Genomic DNA, 20658 nt, shown 5'->3' on the forward strand with positions numbered 1-20658 from the left:
AACAGACTGAGATCTTTCGGAGTGTCTTTACAGCAGCCCGTTCCCACAACATCCAACAACAGGGCAGCCGCGGCACAGTGTCCTGGTGCTGAGGAATTTTTAATGGAAAACCAGGAGAGTTAAAAAATTAAAGCTGTTTTTAACACTTTTACAAGTGTGTTTTGAGTATTGCTCTCTCTGAATGTCTCAACATTGTATACGTGCTGACGGTCATCAGTCCTTGTGTTACTGTCTGGTGTCTGTTGGCTGTAGTCTGTGGTCAGTGTCAGCTTTTTTTTCTTTTATCTAACACACACTTTTGATGATCTTATGACTTTATGTTTTGTTGTAGGTTTTTGAACTTTGATGATGTAGCTAACAGCAGGGTGAGCTTACCATAGTGGGGTCATTTAGGGTCAAGACTTGGTTTAAGTTTATAGTCAGACTTGGGGTTAGGCATGTAATGACAGGTTCTGCTTTTGTCTCCACTGTTTCCTCACGCTTTAGGGGAAAATTCCTTCATCTAAATTTCTTTATTTGTTCACCGTCTAATAAAGAACATATATTTCTGGTTCAGGTTTTACATCTTGGGCTCTTTAAACATTAGCAGCCAGTCACCAAACATGTTTTTGCATTGTTACTACAAATGTCCTTTACATGAAACAATCAGTTTGATTGGTCTGAGATAATTAGGATGTGCTGAGCAAAAATTCAATAAATCACTGGTCCCAGAACTTGATATGTAAATCATGTGGCATGTTGATTTTCCTTTTTTGGTAATAAGAGTAGGCCTACTTTAGCTAAATCAATAAGGGTATAACAACAAAAATGGTTGTAGGATATTGCATTTCATGAAATCTTTGGCTTGTAATCAAATTATTTTCACAATACACTTTACTTTTTATCCGAAATTGTTTTGAGTGAGTAAGTAATACATTTTGGGTAAACTGGGACAAAACTTAAGCTAATATGCGAATTTTTTCTTAAGTAAAACCAGCATGTTTTTATTTTAACAGGTACCATACAATCAGGAGTTAAGTGTTGTGTGCCACCCTGTCACATAACAAATATTTTTTGCATTTTTGTCACTTAAAAATATAAAATGTCGATGTCAGCCACAACAGGCCAGAGTATAGTAATAAACCCATTGTAAACAATATGGCAACAAGGAAACAGGCAGCAAAATAACAGGGAAAGCACGGCAGAAAAGTTAGAAAATATTTTTTTGATGAATAGTAAGGTTACAGTTAGCTTTGAAACTTTGAAACTAGTTAGCTTTGCTAGCTTGTGAATTTACTTTTCCACTGAGGCCCATATTGATTGTTTTTCTCTTTAGCCTTTACCTATGATGTTCAAAATGTGTACATCCTAAAAATAATATTTTATTACATAGTTATTACAGTTGAAATAATTCATTCAAATAACATAAGAAGTTTGTGCTCTAGAGAAAGGATCAGCAGTCAGTGAATAACCTCCTAAGCCCTATGATAAGCTATTATGGCAAGGCTTAACTATACAGACCAGTGATAATAAACATTTCTTGGGGTCATCCGGTGGGAAACTCCTTTCACTAGTGTTTCGTCTACTTGGTCCCACGACACCTCCAAGTGGCTAGACAGTGATCTGTGACGTCCCAGAGACACTCCTCTAATGCCAGGTCTCATTGCTCCCTGCCCCGACCCAATAACCTCCTTTACCTTACTTACGCATGGCTTTCTCAGCCCAAACAGCACTGCCACCTTCAACAAACCCAGGCTCCGTACATGCGAGCTCCAGGTAGAAACAGTGCTGATACTACCTTTCCTAGCACATTCACCATACTCTATTTCACATGCTACATAGCATAACTCCAATATAAGCGTAAGTTAAAAGAGATAAATAAACTCACATGATCAACAAACACACTCACCTTGCAGCATGGTCTCAAACAAAAGGGATTCAAATAGGCCACTCCCACACTTAAATAACCTTCCTCTTCCTGGATTTTCTCCTGAGAGGACTGATTGGTAGATCTCTCCACCTGATCTCAAGGAGTGATGTACCCTGCTTAGTAGTTCCCCCTGCTGGCCCCCAACTGACATTATTTCTTCTCTTATAGATCTATTGGCTAGCTCTGGCTGCTTCATCTGACATTTTCCTCACTGTCTTCCTCAAACTCTGTCCCTGCACTCCCGAGTTCCTCCAGGAGCGAGACAGCTGATCTTGCTATGAATTCCATACACCCCACTTCCACTGGACAAATCCTAGTTTTCCATCTTCGCTGCTCAGCTTCTGCTCCTAAGTCGGCATATCTAAGCTTTTTTCTTTCATAGGCTTCTTCCACTGAGTCTTCCCAAGGAACTGTCAGCTCAATGAAATAAACTATCCATTGACTCACTGACCACAACACTTTGTCAGGCCTCTGCCTGGTACAAACTATTTCCTGGGGAACAACAAGCTTTCGCCCCTAAATCTACTTGCATTTCCCAATCACAAGCACCTTCTAGGCGGCCACACCCTTGCCTCCTCACTAACTTATCCCTTCTGTATTTCTCTCCCTCACGGACAAACTGAATTGCTAAATTTCTATTCTTAACACCTTCTGAATTCACCTGTCTTCATTTCCCTTTGAGGCCTGGTTGTGGTACCTGAACACAATGGGCATGATGGGTCCCCATTTACCCAAGTTTTAGGTTCTGTGGGGTTGGTAACACATCGTATGTAGCCCCTACCAGGAATCTAATACGATTCTCCTCCATACTCCACCAACTCCAACTAAGCTTCCTCTTCTCTACACTTTCCCAATTCAACCACTGTCCCTGTTTAGTCTGGGCCACTACCTTTGCACCCCTTAGCATCTCTTCCTGTCTACGTATCTGTTCCACAACCAGCTTTCTTTTGTCTTTGAGACCTGCTTTATTCCATACCGGTTTGCCTGAGCCAAGCCCCAGGCCTCCCCGGCCAAACTGAACATTACCTACAATCTCTGCATGCCTAAGAGCTGCCTCTGCCTCCTGAACTGCCGATCTTGGGTTCCACTTTGGAACCACACTCCTAACTAGCACGTCCTTACTCCCAGATAACAAGAGCTCTGTCCTGATCTTGGTACATTTAAATTCCTCTGTTAAACTAGATACTGGCAGCTGAAGTACCCCTTTTCCATACAATGCAACACTACTTAGGCACCTAGGAGCACCCAACCACTTCCTAATATAGGAGCAAACTGACCTTTCAATTCTCTCCACAACGGATATTGGAATTTCATAAATTGACAATGGCCACATTAACCTAGGATATAGCCCAAATTGAAACACCACAACTTCAACTTTCCTGGAAGTTCGGATTTATCTATTCTATCCAATCCTTCAGCCACATCTTTCCTTTTGTCTTTGAGACCTGCTTTATTCCATACCGGTTTGCCTGAGCCAAGCCCCAGGCCTCCCCGGCCAAACTTAACCTAATTGTTGGGATTTCCTCATCATGTATGACAAACTTCCTATCACTTAACTTCCCTCTATGTAATAAATTGTTTACCTTTATGGACAGTCCACTGCACTGCTTATTGCAGGAAGCAACTGCCGCTGGGTGGCACTTGGCTGGCAGTTGGCTTGCTGGCTTGTAGTGGTGGTGGGGTCGAAAGTGTTTGAGACACTGTGAGTGTGTCTAACTGCATTTTTTGTTCGGTCGGTCCACAAAGCTTTTCTTGAATAATTCAAAAAGTACTTGACCAAAAATGTTTGAAATTTGCATACTGCAAGTAGAGACCATGAGTAACTATGCCAGAAAGAATGACGAGGATTCATTCATAGGTGGCGCTATACTAAGCATTTCGAAATGAACATTTTTCTTTTCTTTAGGTTGTGTGTATGCATGTTGTGTGGATGCATGCATGTATGAGGTTGCAGCTATTGCGAATTTGCACTTGTTCTTAATTTAATGTGAACTGTGAGTGTGTCTAACTGTAGCTATTTTTTCTTAATTTAATACATATTTACATTTTTAAAATCTTGTAATGAATCATTTAAATAGTTTGATTAATTTTATTGAATAAATGGTTGCTACGGCAACTAGGGTGCGTTTTTGCGATGCTCCAATATCCAGATTTGTTTGAAATATATCCACCAACGGGGGCAGCACGGTGGTGTGGTGGTTAGCACTCTCGCCTCACAGCAAGAGGGTTGCTGGTTCGATCCCGGGCGTGGGAGCCCTTCTGTGTGGAGTTTGCATGTTCTCCCCGCGTCAGCGTGGGTTCTCTCCGGGCACTCCGGCTTCCTCCCACAGTCCAAAGACATGCAGATTGGGGACTAGGTTAATTGATAACTCTAAATTGACCGTAGGTGTGAATGTGAGCGTGAATGGTTGTTTGTCTCTATGTGTCAGCCCTGCGATAGTCTGGCGACCTGTCCAGGGTGTACCCTGCCTCTCACCCAATGTCAGCTGGGATAGGCTCCAGCCCCCCCGCGACCCTCAAGAGGATGAAGCGGTTAGAAGATGAATGAATGAATATCCACCAACACATGTACCAAATTTTGTGCTTTCACCACAAAATGAACGATTGTTGTGATATATTGACCTAAGCCACCCCACTATTTATAGAAATACAGCAGAGAACCATAACAAGTTCTTAAAATATCACTCTGTCCTACTCTTCACCCTACATAAGCTTTATTACAAGCTTTTATACAAAGCCTTGGTCCCCCTCTAGCGATTAATATTGTGTAACGTTAGTGTGCACTTCTCCCTCTGCCTCACCATCTCCTCGTCCTCCTTCTCCTCCGCCTCCTCCTCGAGCGTCACATTTTACGACAGTCCCGGTACCTTTACGGCAGCCGGTCCCCACAACATCCAACAACATGGCAGCCGCGGCACAGTGTCCCGGTGCTGAGGAGGATTTAATGGAAAATCAGGGGAGTTCAGCAGCGGGAAAAGACAGCGGGGCACCGGGACCTACTGCCCGAGACAAACCCGTGTGTCTCATCGTACTGGGCATGGCGGGGTCCGGGAAAACCACCTTCGTTCAGGTCAGTCAGCGAGTGTGGCTAACGGTAGCTAACTGCATGAGTTAGCTTCTTTAGACAGGTAACAAGCTGAGAAAGTAAACTGTTTCCGAGGCTGTTTAAAAAACTGTTCTGCTCCAAGTGATGGAAAATAGAGTTTAATCACAGTAACGTGTTCTGCTGCAAGCTTGCGTACTATTAGCTATATAAGTTATTGTAGAATAATATAAGCTACAGCCTCTTAAGTAATAACCATCATTTGTACGTATCAGATTAATGTACCAAAGACTCAAACCAAATGTCAGTGTCTCTAACAACTGTTGTGTGCCTGCTGCCACGAAGACTCACTGCTGCTCCAACTGTGGATTAATCCGCCGCTGAAATAGTCTCCAACAAATGCACAATTTCCTCATCTAGATTAAAAACTCCAGTGAGCAGCTGTTTCAGGAAATTACTGAGACTTTACAAAAAGAAACTATACGTTTGTGACGTGTTTTTTGTAATGTAGATTGTTAGTGATTTCTAACATTGCATCTGAAGCTAAAGAACTCAGTTTTACCATTGCAGCAATTAAAAAAAAATAGAAAAATTATTTACTATAATAATTTCTATAGTTTCTATTATCTAATAATTTCTTTTTATTCTCATTATTTTTAAATATTTTTTTAAAATAATTTTTATTTTCGAAAAGGTGAGAGCTGAAATTTAAGACATGTTGGATTTAGTCTAAATTTAATTAACGTACAAACTTAACTCAATTATGGCAGAACCCACAGACAGTCATCACTTAATAAAAATTTTGTTTCAGCTGGAAAGTAGGGATGCGCGATAATGTCAGCATGTGATTGGTATCGGCCAATATCGGCTTTAAAATGAATATAATCTTATTACTTTTCAATCTGCAAACATGCTTCCTCTTACTTTGCACAATGAATGATTATTACATACACTGGAAGGGGTTCTATATATCATGTCTCCATCAGCTGGTCATCATGATAAGAGTATGCATGCATAATATGATGATAATTCTACTACAGAAGAGACTAGAGTAAAATTAGGTGGGGTAAAAGTATATGTCGATATCGGTATCGGATGTTGCCAAAAAAATCCAGTGGCATGCATCCCTACTGGAAAGAATGGTAACGCACATCTGTGATACTTATGCCTCTGTAAAAATTTATATTGAACAGAAATAACACAACTTTATGCCTCTTATGTACAATAGCTCTATTCGGATCTGTTTTGTTCTGTTTCCTCCAGAGGCTGACTGCTCACCTTCACACTCGTAAAGCTCCTCCATATGTCATTAACCTGGACCCTGCTGTCCACGAAGTCCCCTTCCCTGCAAACATCGGTAAGGACTAGTTTATTTTATGGACACAACATATATTTTAAGGGGAACTATTATACTTTTCTACATACTGTGTCTGTATAGTGGCGTTACAATGTCAGATGTTCAGATTGAACGTGGCAAGTTAAATGATATAGTAAGCATATGTAGAAGTAATCCCTGTGAGCAACAACCTCAGGTTTTCTGCTGATCTGAACACTCTGTTTCCATTTTTTTCTACTCTATCTACTGTTTGACATCTTAGTGTGCTGAAATTCTTTATATGGTGATCTGCTCCAGTCATGTTACTGTAAGCGTTTAGATTACGTAGCCTACACTGCTGCGTAGAGCCACATGCTAACATCAGGGAAACAGGAACTTATTGCTGTTGTAAGATTCTCCCCGATTTCAGATCATATTTCGAGCGCGTCTGGTTGTCTTTGGAAGCGTTTATTGGTGATTTTCTGCAGTAGAAAGTGCCACTCTATGGAGGTTTTATTAGAGTCATTCAGAGTTGGTCCAGCCAGACAGTGTGCAGTTCTTTGTCCCTCCTGCTCTCTGTAGCCTTCAGTCTGTCTGTACTCTTTCCTCCAGACATCAGGGACACTGTGAACTACAAGGAGGTGATGAAGCAGTACGGCCTTGGACCAAACGGAGGCATAGTGACATCACTCAACCTGTTTGCTACACGCTTTGATCAGGTGACTCAGTCTAACTCTTCCAAAGCATTGAACCATTTAACTCATAGATCTAAACTCTAAAAACTTTGGACTGTTTGAAATACCTTAACCAAAGTCCTGAATAGTCCCAAAAGCCCAAAGCTTTAGTTCGCTTTAAAGGTCTTAAATGTTTAGACTAAAGCAATGAAAATGTAAACCAAAGTACTAAACCATTCAAACCCAAACTCTGAAGTAATCATGACAAACAGCGGACTGAACAAGCTGTGATGATGATGTAATAAGTGTGTGTTTATGTTCCTCAGGTGATGCAGTTCATAGAGAAGAAGCAACAGAATCACCGGTCAGTATCAGCCTGTGTGCTTCCCCACATTATAAGTGCTATTTGTGCCGTCAGTGTCGTTCTGTTCGTACCTGTGATGTCTCTGTATAGCAGAGTGGGCTTTCTGGGTGACAGTAAAGCTTGACTGAACACTATGAAGCTGCCAACATCTACTATTGACCATGTGGACATTTCCATCCTCATCCTACTCTTTAATGACACTTTCCTGTTTGTCTTTGTGGTTGTACAATTGATCTGTGTGGGTTCAGCATCCGACTGGTTTTCCAACAGTAAAATGGCTGGCTGCAAATTGTTTTATTTATGCCTCCGCACTGGCGATAGCTGTGGCCAGAGGCATTGTCTTTTCAGGTTGTCTGTCTGTCCATTCGTCTCATTCTTGTTAATGTGATATCTCAAGAATGCCTTGACGGAATTTCTTCAAATTTGGCACAAACGTTCACTTGAGCTCAGCGATGAACTGACTTGATTTTGGTGGAAGCATGTTTTCACAGACATGGATGCAATCTGTAACTGCAACTTGACTTATTTGTGGAGGCATACAACTGCCAGGGGGGGATAATTCTAGTTTTTCTATAAACCCATGACCATGGGTGTAATTGGTTACCATGTTGCAATTTTTTTTCCTGCCTTCCAGGTCCTATGCTGCCTTCAAGTGGAACTCGTGGGGTTGTGTTTTCAAAGAATGTGTTTGTGTTTTCTGTGTTTCACCATCATGCTGAGATACAGTTATAAAAGTGGTGCTGTAATTTTTAAAAAAAAAAGCACTAAAGAAGGTGTAAGCAGCACAGTCCTCTGTACGTCAAAGTAAAACAGGAACCAGAGGTAAATGCAGCAAGATCAGAGGAGGGCTGGCATTCTGTATGATTGGCTTAAAACGTGCAAATTCCAGGATATTGAGGGAAATCTTTTCTTCATACCTTGCGTTAAAATAGATGCCCTCATGCTCATCCAGCAGTGCTGGAAATTATATGGATAAGTGGTGTTAAGATGTGACCTTCATCTTTGTAAAATAATACAGGTTGCCTGAGAACAAAGCAATAACAAAGTTACAAAAAATTCTATTTCAGTGCTTTGTTGATGTTTGTTGTCTAAGTTTTCATTGTAAAATATCTTAAATTATCTTCTTGTGACAGATAAAATATGAAAAAAAGAAGTTGTAGACATTGTTTAAATTAACTTCACCCAAAAGCACCAGCAGGTCACTGACTTGAACTTTGCCCTCCATAGCACCCACCTGTCCCTCTCCACCTGCTGTGTTGCTCATGTAAGTGAAAAGCAATGCTCTTGTCAGTCTGGCAGCGCCAAAACCAAACTCCCTTCACTCAGCTGGACGACTCCTCTTCCTCTACATTCATCACTCTGTGTTTACACTAAGCTTATCACTACTTGTGTTGTTGTGTCTGATCACCTCTGACCTCTGCAGGTACGTGTTGATTGACACCCCGGGTCAAATTGAAGTCTTCACCTGGTCTGCGTCTGGAACCATCATCACAGAGGCTCTGGTGGGTCTGCACGCTGGGCTTCTGATTGCTCTCCTTTATTGACAATATATTATATAATTTATATTCCACGTGTGTTTCAGGCCTCGTCCTTCCCCTGTGTCGTTGTCTATGTGATGGACACATCCCGCAGCGTCAACCCTGTCACATTCATGTCCAACATGCTGTACGCCTGCAGGTACCAGACTTAAGTCACCCTCAGCAGGGGGAATAAAATTTGTCTTATTTACACTAGGATGTTATTTTTGGATTTCCGTTCGTAATTATTATCAGTTATAATAACATTGTATGCACCAATTATGTAAAATGTATGAACACGGTGACATCACTAAAAGAAGTCAGATGTGTCAAGAAACTCAAGCAGTCAGACGACCACAAATGTGAAATTTCTGATCTGTTCGTAAAAACATTTTCAGAACACCACAGGGTAGAACAACACTTGATTCTTCAGATCATAACACAATCATCTTAAGATCATTTATATTATCTTTAATATGTAAAATGCAGATATTAAACTTTTCTTAGTTTTTTTCCCTGCAAAATTAATCGCCAGTGTTTTCAGTAATGTGTAAAGGCCCTGACACACCAAGCTGATGATCGGCTGTCAGTCAAAGTCAGGCTGTTGGTGAGCATCTGCTGGGGTACGTCCCGCACCGTTGGCCCTTGTTGGCTCTAGTTGGCCTTTTGACCAACTTTTTGGCTGAGACATGGCAACGTGAAGCAGTGCAGCAGGGGGCTCTCGTTGCCGCTAGTCCTCTCATGTTGGTTTGGTCTGTCAGGGCCTTAACTTAAGTATTTCCATTTTTAGATAACACTAAAGCATACATAGATCAAAACACTTGGCAGTGAGATAGTGTTTGACATCAGTTACTTCAGTCTCCAATAGAGGGAGCTAAAAGAGCAGATAAGATAAAACTGATGAGCTGCAGTTCCATACTACACACTAACTGCATACAGGATGTGCTTTATATTAATTCTTCAGGGTATAGTGTTTTCATAGTTAATAAAAAAGAAACTATTTACTGTTTGTGGTCTGTATTATAAGGGGATGAAACAATTCTTGCAGCACATAAAGCACATTAATAAAACTGTGACTTCAGAAAGATACTTTCACTTAAACTTCACCTAATCCTCATTCAACCAAAAGAGAAAGACAGAAGATACTGCAGGAGGTTTAATAGATTAAAAAGATCTCCCTCTTTTCCTTCTTCATTGCTCAGTGAAATGTGAACACACAGACATTAAACATATACTGATATCATTTAGCGTGACTTAGGCTTCCCGATAATATCATTATTATCGGGAAGTAACTTTTCCAATGTGACCACACTCCAGACCCAAAACCTGCATAGAATCAGTACCTACTGCGTGTAATTGTGACACAGCTGACATGTCTCAAAATATTTCTGCAGTTCTGGTTTCAGTTCTTTATCTCACTTGATGTTTCTTTTCTTCAGCATTCTCTACAAGACCAAGCTGCCCTTCATTGTTGTCATGAACAAGGTGAGGTCACTTCCTGTCTGCTGTTTGAATTGATTTGCGGTGGAATTTTAACAAGGAGTTGCTGCTAGTTTGTTTATGCTTTCTCTTGTGTTGTTTTTACAGACTGACATTATTGACCACAGCTTTGCAGTGGAGTGGATGCAGGACTTTGAGGTTTTTCAGGATGCTCTGAACCAGGAAACCTCCTATGTCAGCAACCTGACACGCTCCATGAGTCTGGTGCTGGACGAGTTCTACACCAACCTGAGGGTAAGAGGGTGCACACTGCACACAGACCAAGAGGCTGAACCAAGAAAGATTTCCTGCATAGCCAATTATATTTAGACAACTCACAGTAAATCCATACTAACTGTCTAATATTTAAAACCCTGGATGATGTGCATCTACACCAGCATTTCAAGGGCATTTTCGTAAAGCTCTTCATCTACACTCAAACATTTGGGGCTTGTTACACAAAGTGAAATTAGCAGGCTAACCAATTACCTTTGGTCTTAACTCAGATTTCCCTGTGTTACGAAGCTGGCTCACTTTTTACCAGGATAGATCACTATGGTAATCTATGTTGCGCGGCTGTCCTCTTTGGAGGGGGTTGACTTCCGGGGATCAGATTAAAGGACAACTTTGGTATTTTTCAACCTGGGCTCTATTTCCCCATGTGTATGTGTGCGTATAATTCATGGGTACCACTCGTTCTAAAATTGGTTCAGTATTGAGCCGCGAAACGAGCTAAACGGTAATGGGGCAAATGCGTCCCGTATAAAAGTGTTTTTTTTTCAACACTGACCAGTTCAGATCGCCAGTGCTATCTCTGTAAATAGTATATGGTAGCGGCCCTGGGGCAGTGGTGAGTGTGAATGAGTGGAGTCAGCTGTCAGTCAGTGTTGGAGCAGAAAGGCGGAAGTTGTCCCCACTTGGTATTGTAAGTGAGTATGTGTGTGTGAAGTGTGTTTTTTTTCACCACTGACCGGTTCAGATTGCCAGTGCTATCTCTGTAAATAGCATGCTAACTTAGCGAAAAAAAGCACTTTTATACGGGACGCATTTACACCCCTTTACAGTTTTAGCTTGTTTCACGGCTCAATACTGAACCAATTTTAGAACAAGTGGTACCCATGAATCATACGCACACATACACATGGGGAAATAGAGCCCAGGTTGAAAAATACCGAAGTTGTCCTTTAAACTGTATAAACAGCTAGCATGGTTCCAAATCCCTGCGTCAACAGCCACATCTGTAGTTTGTTTAGTGATTCATATAGATCTGGTCTTGTGCTCAGGGACAGCTATGTCCGCCAGGTTGTGACACAGTCGACCAATCAGAGCTGTATAGGGAGGATTAAGAAAAGTGACATCATCTCCCTTTATTGCTAGCTGAATACCTACATTGATGAAAAATAGTCACAAGAGAATGGCACTGTGCGGATGAGAAGTTTGCAGCTGTGCGGGTTCTTGCAATTCCATTTGGATAAATAACAATTCTTTCAGTAACGTGTCTTTGATCAACATGACAAATGTTAGATTAACTGCTTTTAACAACCTCTACCACAGCTTCTGCATCCTTATAATGAATGCCTGCATTCCTATCGCTGATCAGGGAAAATATAAGGACAAAATAAAACAAAAACTCATGAGCATGTTCACTCTCAGTAGAGCCAAGTTGAGGAAAATAAAAGTCAATAGAGCCCAGTGTTAAAGGTCCACCCCTCTTGACAGTGTTGTCTCTGTGTCTGCAGGTGGTGGGCGTGTCCGCAGTGACAGGAAACGGATTGGATGAGCTGTTCGTTCAGGTGGAGGATGCTGCTGAAGAGTATGAGAGGTGAGTTAAAACAATTGTAAACTATTTTTCAATTTGGTTCATTCTTTCATCACAGATGTTTTTTTGTCACATTCTTTGTATTCAGATGCGCTAACACAGCTCCTCACCTCTGGTCTTTACACCTCATGTTTCTCTCAAACATGGAGGAGTTGATGTCAGATCATGTTAGGGTGGGCTATTAATGTTACCAATCTGACATTATGACTCTCTAAAAAGGGTTGGTTCGGTGTATAATTTTTCAAACTGGTCTAATATTAAGAGCTGGACCGGACTGGTATACTGAATTTTACGCACTTGACTCGCAGCTACTCCTGAGTGGAACATAATAACACTGTGTCCTAACAGGAAAGAGTGTCCAACTATTATCACATTGCACCCCATAACTTCGAAGCTCTCCGTCCACATTGAATACTCAAAATATGCACTTCTGTCACGTCGTGTAAACAAATCAAACAGGCCTATCAGCTGTGCACTCCAGATCAGACTGGATATGTCATCACTTAAAAGATGGGTGAGGGTTAGGGTTTTGTAACGTTACTTTTTAAACAGAAAACAATTGTTTAATACTGTGTCATTTACTGGAAATGACACACAGTGTAGCCAACAGCAGGTAGCCTAGCTTGTTATTAGTGGTAGTCATTCTGCTCACCAGAAACTTTGAACTCCCTGCAATCCCCCTCAAGCCAGCTGACACTTTGGTTGGTTTTAATAGTAAAATAAGGAGGTATCATCTAGATAATTCCTAAATGCAATTTCATGAATGAGCCGTTCTTCAAAGTTTGCAATGGGTAGGCTATAAATAGAAACAGGCCATCTGACAAAAGTTGAGTTCTAAACAGTGCACTGGCTGGACTGCAGCCAGTTAGGACGCCTTTTTCCTGGCTTCAAATCTAAAATGTTGCCATATTGGTGCACTTTTAATTTTCGTGGGAGACTCTGCTGTGTTTCCTCATCACCCCAAAACACTTGAACGTTATTGTAAACAAGCACAGCGTGTGCAACTCTGCCCCTTTTACCTTTACTGATATTTTATCTTTGTTATGTTGCTGTAGCTGGGCTCATGGCCCGTCAGACACTGTAGTCTGTAGTCGGTAGTCCGTTTATAAACAAACATAATATTATGGTCATCATTTTGGCATATTGCTGATAACTAATGTAATACAAGTTGGATTTAGTGCTGTGACGCTGTTGGCACAGCTGTAGGCTGATGTAGGCTACTTTTTAATTTGCCTGAACGTGTCAATGTGACAAATGTCGGCCCAGCCAGTTTGCATTAAGTCTAACCGGTTTAAGCTCGTACACCAGCTTGGACCGGCAAAACCAGAAATAAACCCAACTCCATTTCTAAACATCCTAGTTTGATCAATTCATTCCTTCATACAGGCTGTCACCTACACATTTAATTCTCCTGAGAGTACAGCTACAAATACAGGCATAACACAACCAGAGTTCACAGTGTGGGTTCATTTCATAAGCCAAGTCTGCAGTTCCATCTATACTACAGCTTAATGGGTCTAATTATATGTATCTAACTCAGGTAGACACAATGACTGGTTTGTTGGAGAAATGCAGCTCGGTGTGAATGTAGATGAAAAAGAACAGGTACAGAGAGAGGATGTGTCAGTTGTGTGTGCACAATTATCTGTTTTGTCTGCATACAGATGAAGAAAGTTTGGAGAGAGAACCTATGTGACTGTAGCACTCAGTGACAGATGACAAGATAACTTTGGGTGTCATCTGCACAATTATGATAGCTGAAGTCATTGTTGATGTTATTGTTCTTATGATAAAGTCTAATGGAAGCAACTAAATGTAAAATAGAGGACCAAGGATTGAGCCGTGTGGAACCTCACACATGTTGGTACACTAAAATGACTGTAGATGGTCCATAGTGTAATAAAAAAGTTATTTTTCATCAGTCTTCTGTTTAAGATTTATCCTCATGCTGTGTTCCACCTTAAAACGCCTTCATGCAGTTATCATAGCATTGATATATTCTCTTCTCATGAAGGAAACAAGTTTGTGTGATAAACTGAGTCTTCCTCCTCCTTCTTCAGGGAGTATCGACCTGAATATGAAAGACTCCGCAAAAAGCTGGTGAGTGTGTTTCTCCCTTTTTTGTCTCCTGTTTCTAAGTGTCTGTACTCATACGTTTCCATCTTTTAACTGACTTCCTGCCCATCAGGTGGAAGCTCAAAACAAGAAGCAGCAGGAGCAACTGGAGCGGCTCAGGAAGGACCTGGGAGCAGTCGACATGACGACCACACCTTCAACAGGTAGAACCAGCTTATACTGAAAACAAAATGGTATTTACTGGTGATACTTTATTTGACAGGTCTTGTTCCTCCCTCAATCCATCATATGTGTGCGAAGTTAATCTAACTCCAGTGCATGAACGATGAAAACTACCATATGAAGAGATACGTTCAAAAGTAGATACCTTGAATGGCTATTGCTAAAAAACACTGACCATAAATAGTATCAAGTTTCATGAAAATCTTAATAGTAAGAGGAAGGTGATGATGGGATGGTTGATAAAAGTCTGTTTGTAAAAATCCACCAAGTTTGTAGCACTGAACTGCGCTGACTTCCTGTCCACAGAAGACACTGACATAGCTGGGCCTAGTGACCTAATTATGACACGTGGTAACCCTGATGAAGAGGAGGAGGAGGTGGACAGCGACACAGATGATATTGACCACATTGGTAAGAAAAGAAAACCCACCCCAACCACCCATTTATACACTGTTAAAAAACATACATGCATACATTTTAAAAAATGCATATACACTATATAAAACGCAAATAGACACAGTAAAAAAACAAACATACACTGTAAAAAATGTACATGTACACTGAAAAACACAGATATACACTGTAAAAATTACACTGTATTAAACACAAATACACACTTAAAAAAACACATACACTATAAAAACAAACATATACACTGGAGAACACATATATGCTGTAAACTACACCAACAATATATAATATATAAAACTCAAATATACACTGTAAAAAATGCACATATTGTAAAAAACACAGAGAAAACTATTACATGATTGAACTGTTTAATACAACTGTAAACGAAGGATTTTTTTTTTCAGCAACGGAGGAGAGTAAAGAGACTGATGCCTTTGGAAACTTCCTAAAGGAGAGGAAAGAGGTGGTCCAGGTCCGAAACAGAAAGTGTGCGATGCCTGAGGGACAGCTGACCCCTGATCTCTGACCTCTGCAGTCTGACATCTAACTCTGTCAGGGAAAAAAGACAGTGACAGAATAGAGGTGAAGGAAATAAAAAACCTCCCAAAGGTTTGGCTCTGTGGGATACAGACTATCACCTGAAACAGATACTGTGGAACCACAGTATACTTTTCCTCAGCTTTTCAGAAATGAGAGGAAACTATATCTGAACTTTTTGAGCAAGACCCTCTGTCTGATCAGGTGACCTCGCTCATTTAGTGAAGCTCATTGGCTGCTTCTCAGTGTCACTCATCCTCTAAAAATTTCTATTTTTATATCGGAAAAGACTCTTCTATTCTGTATTTCTTGTGTTTTTCATTACTATTGTTGTTTGTTTGTGAAAGCACTGAAAGGATTTATGATCTACAAAATTAAAGTGAGCTTTTAGTTCAAATGTGGTTTGAATTTACAGTATTTGCGACATTTTCCATCACTTTAACTGCCAAAAACATCTGTTAGCTTAGCATAATCAGATATTACTAACTGAAACACAGATTTCTCCATGTACTGTATGTAGACATGAATAAAACTCAGTAATATCTGCATTTGCAAAAGATATGCAGTACATTCATACCAGATGCAAAAACAGAAAATTTTGAAATCATCGTAAGTGGCCAGAAACTTTGCTGTTACCCATTGACTTTAGCTCCGGTACCTTTTATTTCTCTTGCTCATCATAGGATGTTTCTACAGCTTGACTGGAGTCCTACTGCAGTAAATTTAACTGATTGGACATGAGTCTCACAGCTGACAAAGGCCAAGCCATGAGGTCAGAATGAGTCCAGAGACAGGATTGTGTCAAGGCACAGATCTGGGGGAGGCTATTTTGCTGCAATAATGGTTCTAAAGAGCTCAGTAACCTCCATAATTTTTAAATGGAATAAGTTTGGAGCAACTAGTACTCTTCCTAAAGCTGGCAGCCTGGTTAAACAGAGCAGTTGGATGAGAAGGATCTTGGTAAATGCCCAGATACACCAAACTGACTTCAGGGAACAAGGAGCAAGCAGCAAGGAAGGCCCCCTCCTGTATCGCCTCACGTCACAATGTCTCGGCCAAAAAAGTTGCACATGAGCAAACCGTAGAGACTACAGCTGATGGGTGGCCAGCATGTACTTTCTCCGCCAGCAGCCGTGGTAGTTTGTAATCCTCATTCAAAAAGGGAAACTCGAAGACTGTCTTGATGCCAGTTATATAACGTATTTACAACATGATCCAATGATGAAAAAAAACAGAGCATACTTACTGTGTGGCAGTGAACAATAACACAGTTATCAGGAAATGTTTCTGCTAAAAAGCTCAATGCCTAAAGAAAAATGATCTTACCTTTTTAAGTTTGTTTCGATCTCACTCCCTCTTAACATCAGCTGTTTGTTTACCTTCTTCATTTCTTTTTCTCTTCTTGTGCATTTAGCTCAACTGCCAATAGGAGCGATTTCGTTCTCCAATGGGCCCCGCCATCATTGATGCTGATTGAACATGTTGAATCAGCCAAAACAAAAGTCAGTGGGGTCAGTAAGGGGCAATGGTGTGGAACACACCACAGTGACCAGGCCTACAGATGCTCAACAATGGCCTAACATTGACCGAAGGCCAACCGTCACCTTGGTGTTTCAGTGCCGTGAGAGGTTACCAAGACCCCAAAGATAACACTGGCTGAGCGCCTGTGTTGAATGGAGAACCTTCCAGAGAGACATCCATCACTGGAACACTCCAGTGATCTGGGCTTTATTGTAGAGTTGTCAGACGGCTCATCCCTTGCACAGGAACGTCTCAATGGTGAAGCATAGTGGTGACGGCATCATACAGTGGGGGTGTTTTTCAGGAGCAGGAACTGGTCAGGGTAGGGGGGAAGCTGAGCGGATCATAGTACAGAAAACTGAGCCGAAAGTTTAACGTCCAACAGCACGATGATGGATACAGCCAAGCGATGCAAGAGTGGCTCAGTGACAACTCTGTAAATGTCCTCCAGTGGCCAAGCCAGGGCTCGGACTTGAACCCAAGCCAGCGTCTCTGGAGAAAGTGGAAAATGACCATCCACCGATGGTCCCCATCCACACAGTTTGCAAGGATCTGCAGAGAAAAATGGCAGAAAATCCAAATTGCCTGTCATGTCATACCCAAGAAAACATGAGGCACTGATCGCTGCCAAAGGTGCTTCGACTAAATACTGAGTAAATGGTCTAAATACTGTTAATGCAGTTGTTCAGTTTCTTCATTTTTAGAAACATTCAGTTTTCATTATGTGGGGAACTGAGTGCAGACTGATTTTGGCATAAGGCTGGAACATCACAAAATGTGAAAAGTAAAAGGTTCTCAATACTTTGTGAATGCACTGTATCTTTAAGTCTCTAAGACTCTAGGTTTTGGAAGTTATCCTAGCTTGTGATGCTACAGTGATGCTCGATTGGACGACATTTCCTAGCAACCAACCCACACACTACTTAAGGTTTTACTGAGACATTTAATAGTGCGACCTGGTTTAGTAAATCACCAGTTTGAAAGAAAGTAGTTAAGGATTTACGAAAAGCTGCTGCAGCTCAGGAAAGCTTAGGTAACTCTTGTCAGAGATTCTCCTAGTGTGCAGAGCTCTGATGGAGGGACGAAAAATATTCTCCCTAAAGATTCTCTCATTAGCTGTATTGATGATATATTGTATCTCATGGCAGTTAATCATGCAACAAACTGTAAGTGTTGCCTTTGCACCAAGAACATAGTAGGCAGAACAATGGCAGAGAGAAAAGAAAATGAAATATTACAGACTAGTCTGTACATAAAGATGGACAATGCATCCCCATTTAATGCCACTGCACAAAAATGAAGCCAAAATGTCCTGGATACAGCCACTGCCATATTGCACTGGTGACAACGTGGAACCAGATGGTGCTTCTCAAAGTCAAGGAAGGATCCTTAACCAGCCGAATTTCAAGGAGGCTACGTTATCGAATCCCGCCAAAGGACTCTTCCAACGTCAAGGATCTTTCAAATTCTTCCTAGAACCCACAATTCTTTGCGCATGATTTGCCAGAATTGAAGGCGGGGCTTCTTCAGTGACATACACCTGAGCGCTTGCTAGCCTGTTCCAATGTGTGTTCACTTGAGTGCAAGGAAGGAGTCTTGCCTCGCCTCTGTAGGACCCAACTTGAAAGGACGCATTCTACCAAGGAAGCATCATTCAGTTTGACAAGCACTGAGAGTCACCATATAGTAATAGCGATCTCTGCAGTGTGATGTTCACGTACATACACCCATCCGACCAATCACGAGCAGTGCCATTGATCGCAAGCACACCGATTGGCACACACAGCTATCAATCATGATGTCAAACCCCTATTTTCATAGCATCAAATAACTGATTAACAAAACAAAACGTATCAAAAAAACAAATACTTGAACACAGATCAATGGGATAAGAACTACCTACAGCAGGGGTGTCCAAACTTTTTTGAATGGGGGCCAGATAAAACAACGTGAAAATACCTGGGGGCCAACTGATTCTTGCATCAAATGTTTTTTTTTGTTTGTTTGTTTTTTAAAGTGAGACAAATTCAACCACTTTTATCTTTTAATGAACTATTACTACATGATGCTTGTCTACAAACTGTATAATAGTCCTATCATTGTGAGGTGAAGGGTGAAAATGCGAAGTGATCTTGCTCTATTAACCGTTGTAGTGTAAAGGGCCACATATGGTATATTTTGAGAATCAAGCCGAGGGCCAATTGAAATTGGTCTGCGGGCCACAATTGGCCCCCAGGCCAGACTTTGGACATGCCTCATCTTTTTGCCAACATTCCATCTGTTAGCATGGAGGGGGCAGGGTTAATGACATGAACTGCAGCCAGCGACCGGAGGGCGGTCCAGAGCTGGCATGACGACACTGGCTGATCTTTGTGAGTTGGACTGTTTTTGCAGTGAGGCTCATTTGCATATAAAGGGGCCAATTTATGGCAAATATATGCAAATTACCCAATTTAAACGTGCAAATAGCAGAGGAGCATCGGGATGGTATTTGCAGTGGCAGCCCAGGTATGGGTGCATTTCACCCTTTGCGGGTGCTTTGAGAATTACAGGGGGTTTTTTTTGTCTCAACTGTGCAGGTCGCAAAGTGCGAGTGGCTGCAAAAGTTGCATGATCCTTTTTCTTATTTTGTCCATCAGTGTGCAGTTTATTAGGAACAACTAGCTTATACTATTGCAGTCTCATCACAAACAGTCCTGCAATAAATCCTTCTTCATGTAGGTTCTAAGTTCTGTTTGGTGTTGATTCAACTGTGGGATCACTGTGGAGGATTTAGTCTGTGGTACTGCTGAACTGTATTGTGTTTAACTGACAAGTGTTTCTGTTGTTTTGTCCACTCCCTTTATATAAGCGAGAGTAGGCTAAAAGAGAAACTCCCACACACTGCTTGCTTTATTAAATGCACCATGTTTTGATCAAAAGAGCATCCAGAGTTGTCTGCTTTGTTTTCTGATGTCTCTGATCAGTGTGGTATTAATCTGTCTCTGCTGAGTGCGGCTCCTGACAGAAGCTGCGATTGTGTTTGTCTTCATTCATGTCTGAGCTCTGTGAATGGATTCTAATTCTCCGCCTGCCGACCATCTGCCAACACTCTGCCAACACGCTCTCGCCTACACACTCGCTGAAATCCGGCAGCGTGGTCGGACTGAAGTGCGGCTGAGTCACTCTCCACTCTTTTAAAAGAAGTGGTGAAAGATTAAGAGAACATTTACTACATAAAGTATATTACTTAAGTACAAACTTGAGGTACTTGAGTATTTCTTAATGCTACTTCATACTTCTACTCCACGACATTCAACTGCTTTAGTTACTTTGCAAATTAAGAGTTTTGCAAAAAACAAATGAAAAGTTCATTAAATATGTTTTGTTATAAATCAAGCTACCCAACGTTTTATACAAGTCCAGCTGAAACAATTAATCCACCAATCAGTTGATTAATTAACTATTAACTACTAATTGTAAACTATTTTTATGGTTGAAATATTTTCCATGCAAAAACATTTTATGGTTCCAGCTGCACAAATATTAAGTTTTGTTGCTTCTCCTTTGAATAATATAAGCAGTTGTAATGTATTAATAATCATGTTGCAGTCTGGACTCTTAGTTGGACAAAACATTGTAAAGGCATCACTTTGGGCTCTGGGTCATTGTGACATCGTTTATCACTGTTTTCATTGCTTTTGCAAAGCAAATAATCAATTGATCAATGGAGAAAATAATCAGCAGATTGGGGGACTGTGAAGACCATAGCAACACCTTCAGCTTGTGCCC

The 20658-nt window shown here is 41.1% G+C and overlaps 1 protein-coding gene across 3 annotated transcripts; it reads left to right on the forward strand.

Annotated features, from left to right (window-relative positions):
* The first annotated feature begins 4773 nt into the window (after nt 1-4773).
* Nucleotides 4774-19808, forward strand: gpn1 (GPN-loop GTPase 1). 3 transcript variants are annotated; one of them, XR_007450943.1, is made up of 14 exons: nt 4774-4979; nt 6216-6309; nt 6880-6986; nt 7268-7305; nt 8729-8807; nt 8888-8982; nt 10262-10307; nt 10410-10556; nt 12041-12123; nt 14181-14220; nt 14309-14399; nt 14725-14829; nt 15234-15411; nt 16781-19808. XR_007450943.1 is itself a non-coding variant. In XM_049596654.1 (13 exons), the coding sequence occupies exons 1-13, from the start codon at nt 4812-4814 to the stop codon at nt 15353-15355; spliced, it is 1215 nt and encodes a 404-aa protein (XP_049452611.1). In that variant the 5' UTR covers nt 4774-4811; the 3' UTR covers nt 15356-15763. The 3 variants fall into 3 exon arrangements, 2 of the variants coding, with proteins under 2 accessions (XP_049452611.1, XP_049452627.1); XM_049596654.1 differs by lacking the exon at nt 16781-19808 and having other exon boundaries at nt 15234-15763; XM_049596670.1 differs by lacking the exon at nt 16781-19808 and having other exon boundaries at nt 14728-14829; nt 15234-15763.
* The last annotated feature ends 850 nt before the right edge of the window (nt 19809-20658 follow it).

Source organism: Epinephelus fuscoguttatus, linkage group LG2, assembly GCF_011397635.1.
Source record: "Epinephelus fuscoguttatus linkage group LG2, E.fuscoguttatus.final_Chr_v1".
NCBI classification, from domain to species: Eukaryota; Metazoa; Chordata; class Actinopteri; order Perciformes; family Serranidae; genus Epinephelus; species Epinephelus fuscoguttatus.

Excerpts from the sequence above, each read along its gene's own strand:
- gpn1 (XM_049596654.1), top strand. The coding sequence starts at position 4,812 with ATGGCAGCCGCGGCACAGTGTCCCGGTGCTGAGGAGGATTTAATGGAA. Across the intron at positions 7,306-8,728 it reads AAGAAGCAACAGAATCACCG|GTACGTGTTGATTGACACCC; the intron begins GTCAGTATCAGC and ends TGACCTCTGCAG. Across the intron at positions 10,308-10,409 it reads TCATTGTTGTCATGAACAAG|ACTGACATTATTGACCACAG; the intron begins GTGAGGTCACTT and ends TTGTTTTTACAG.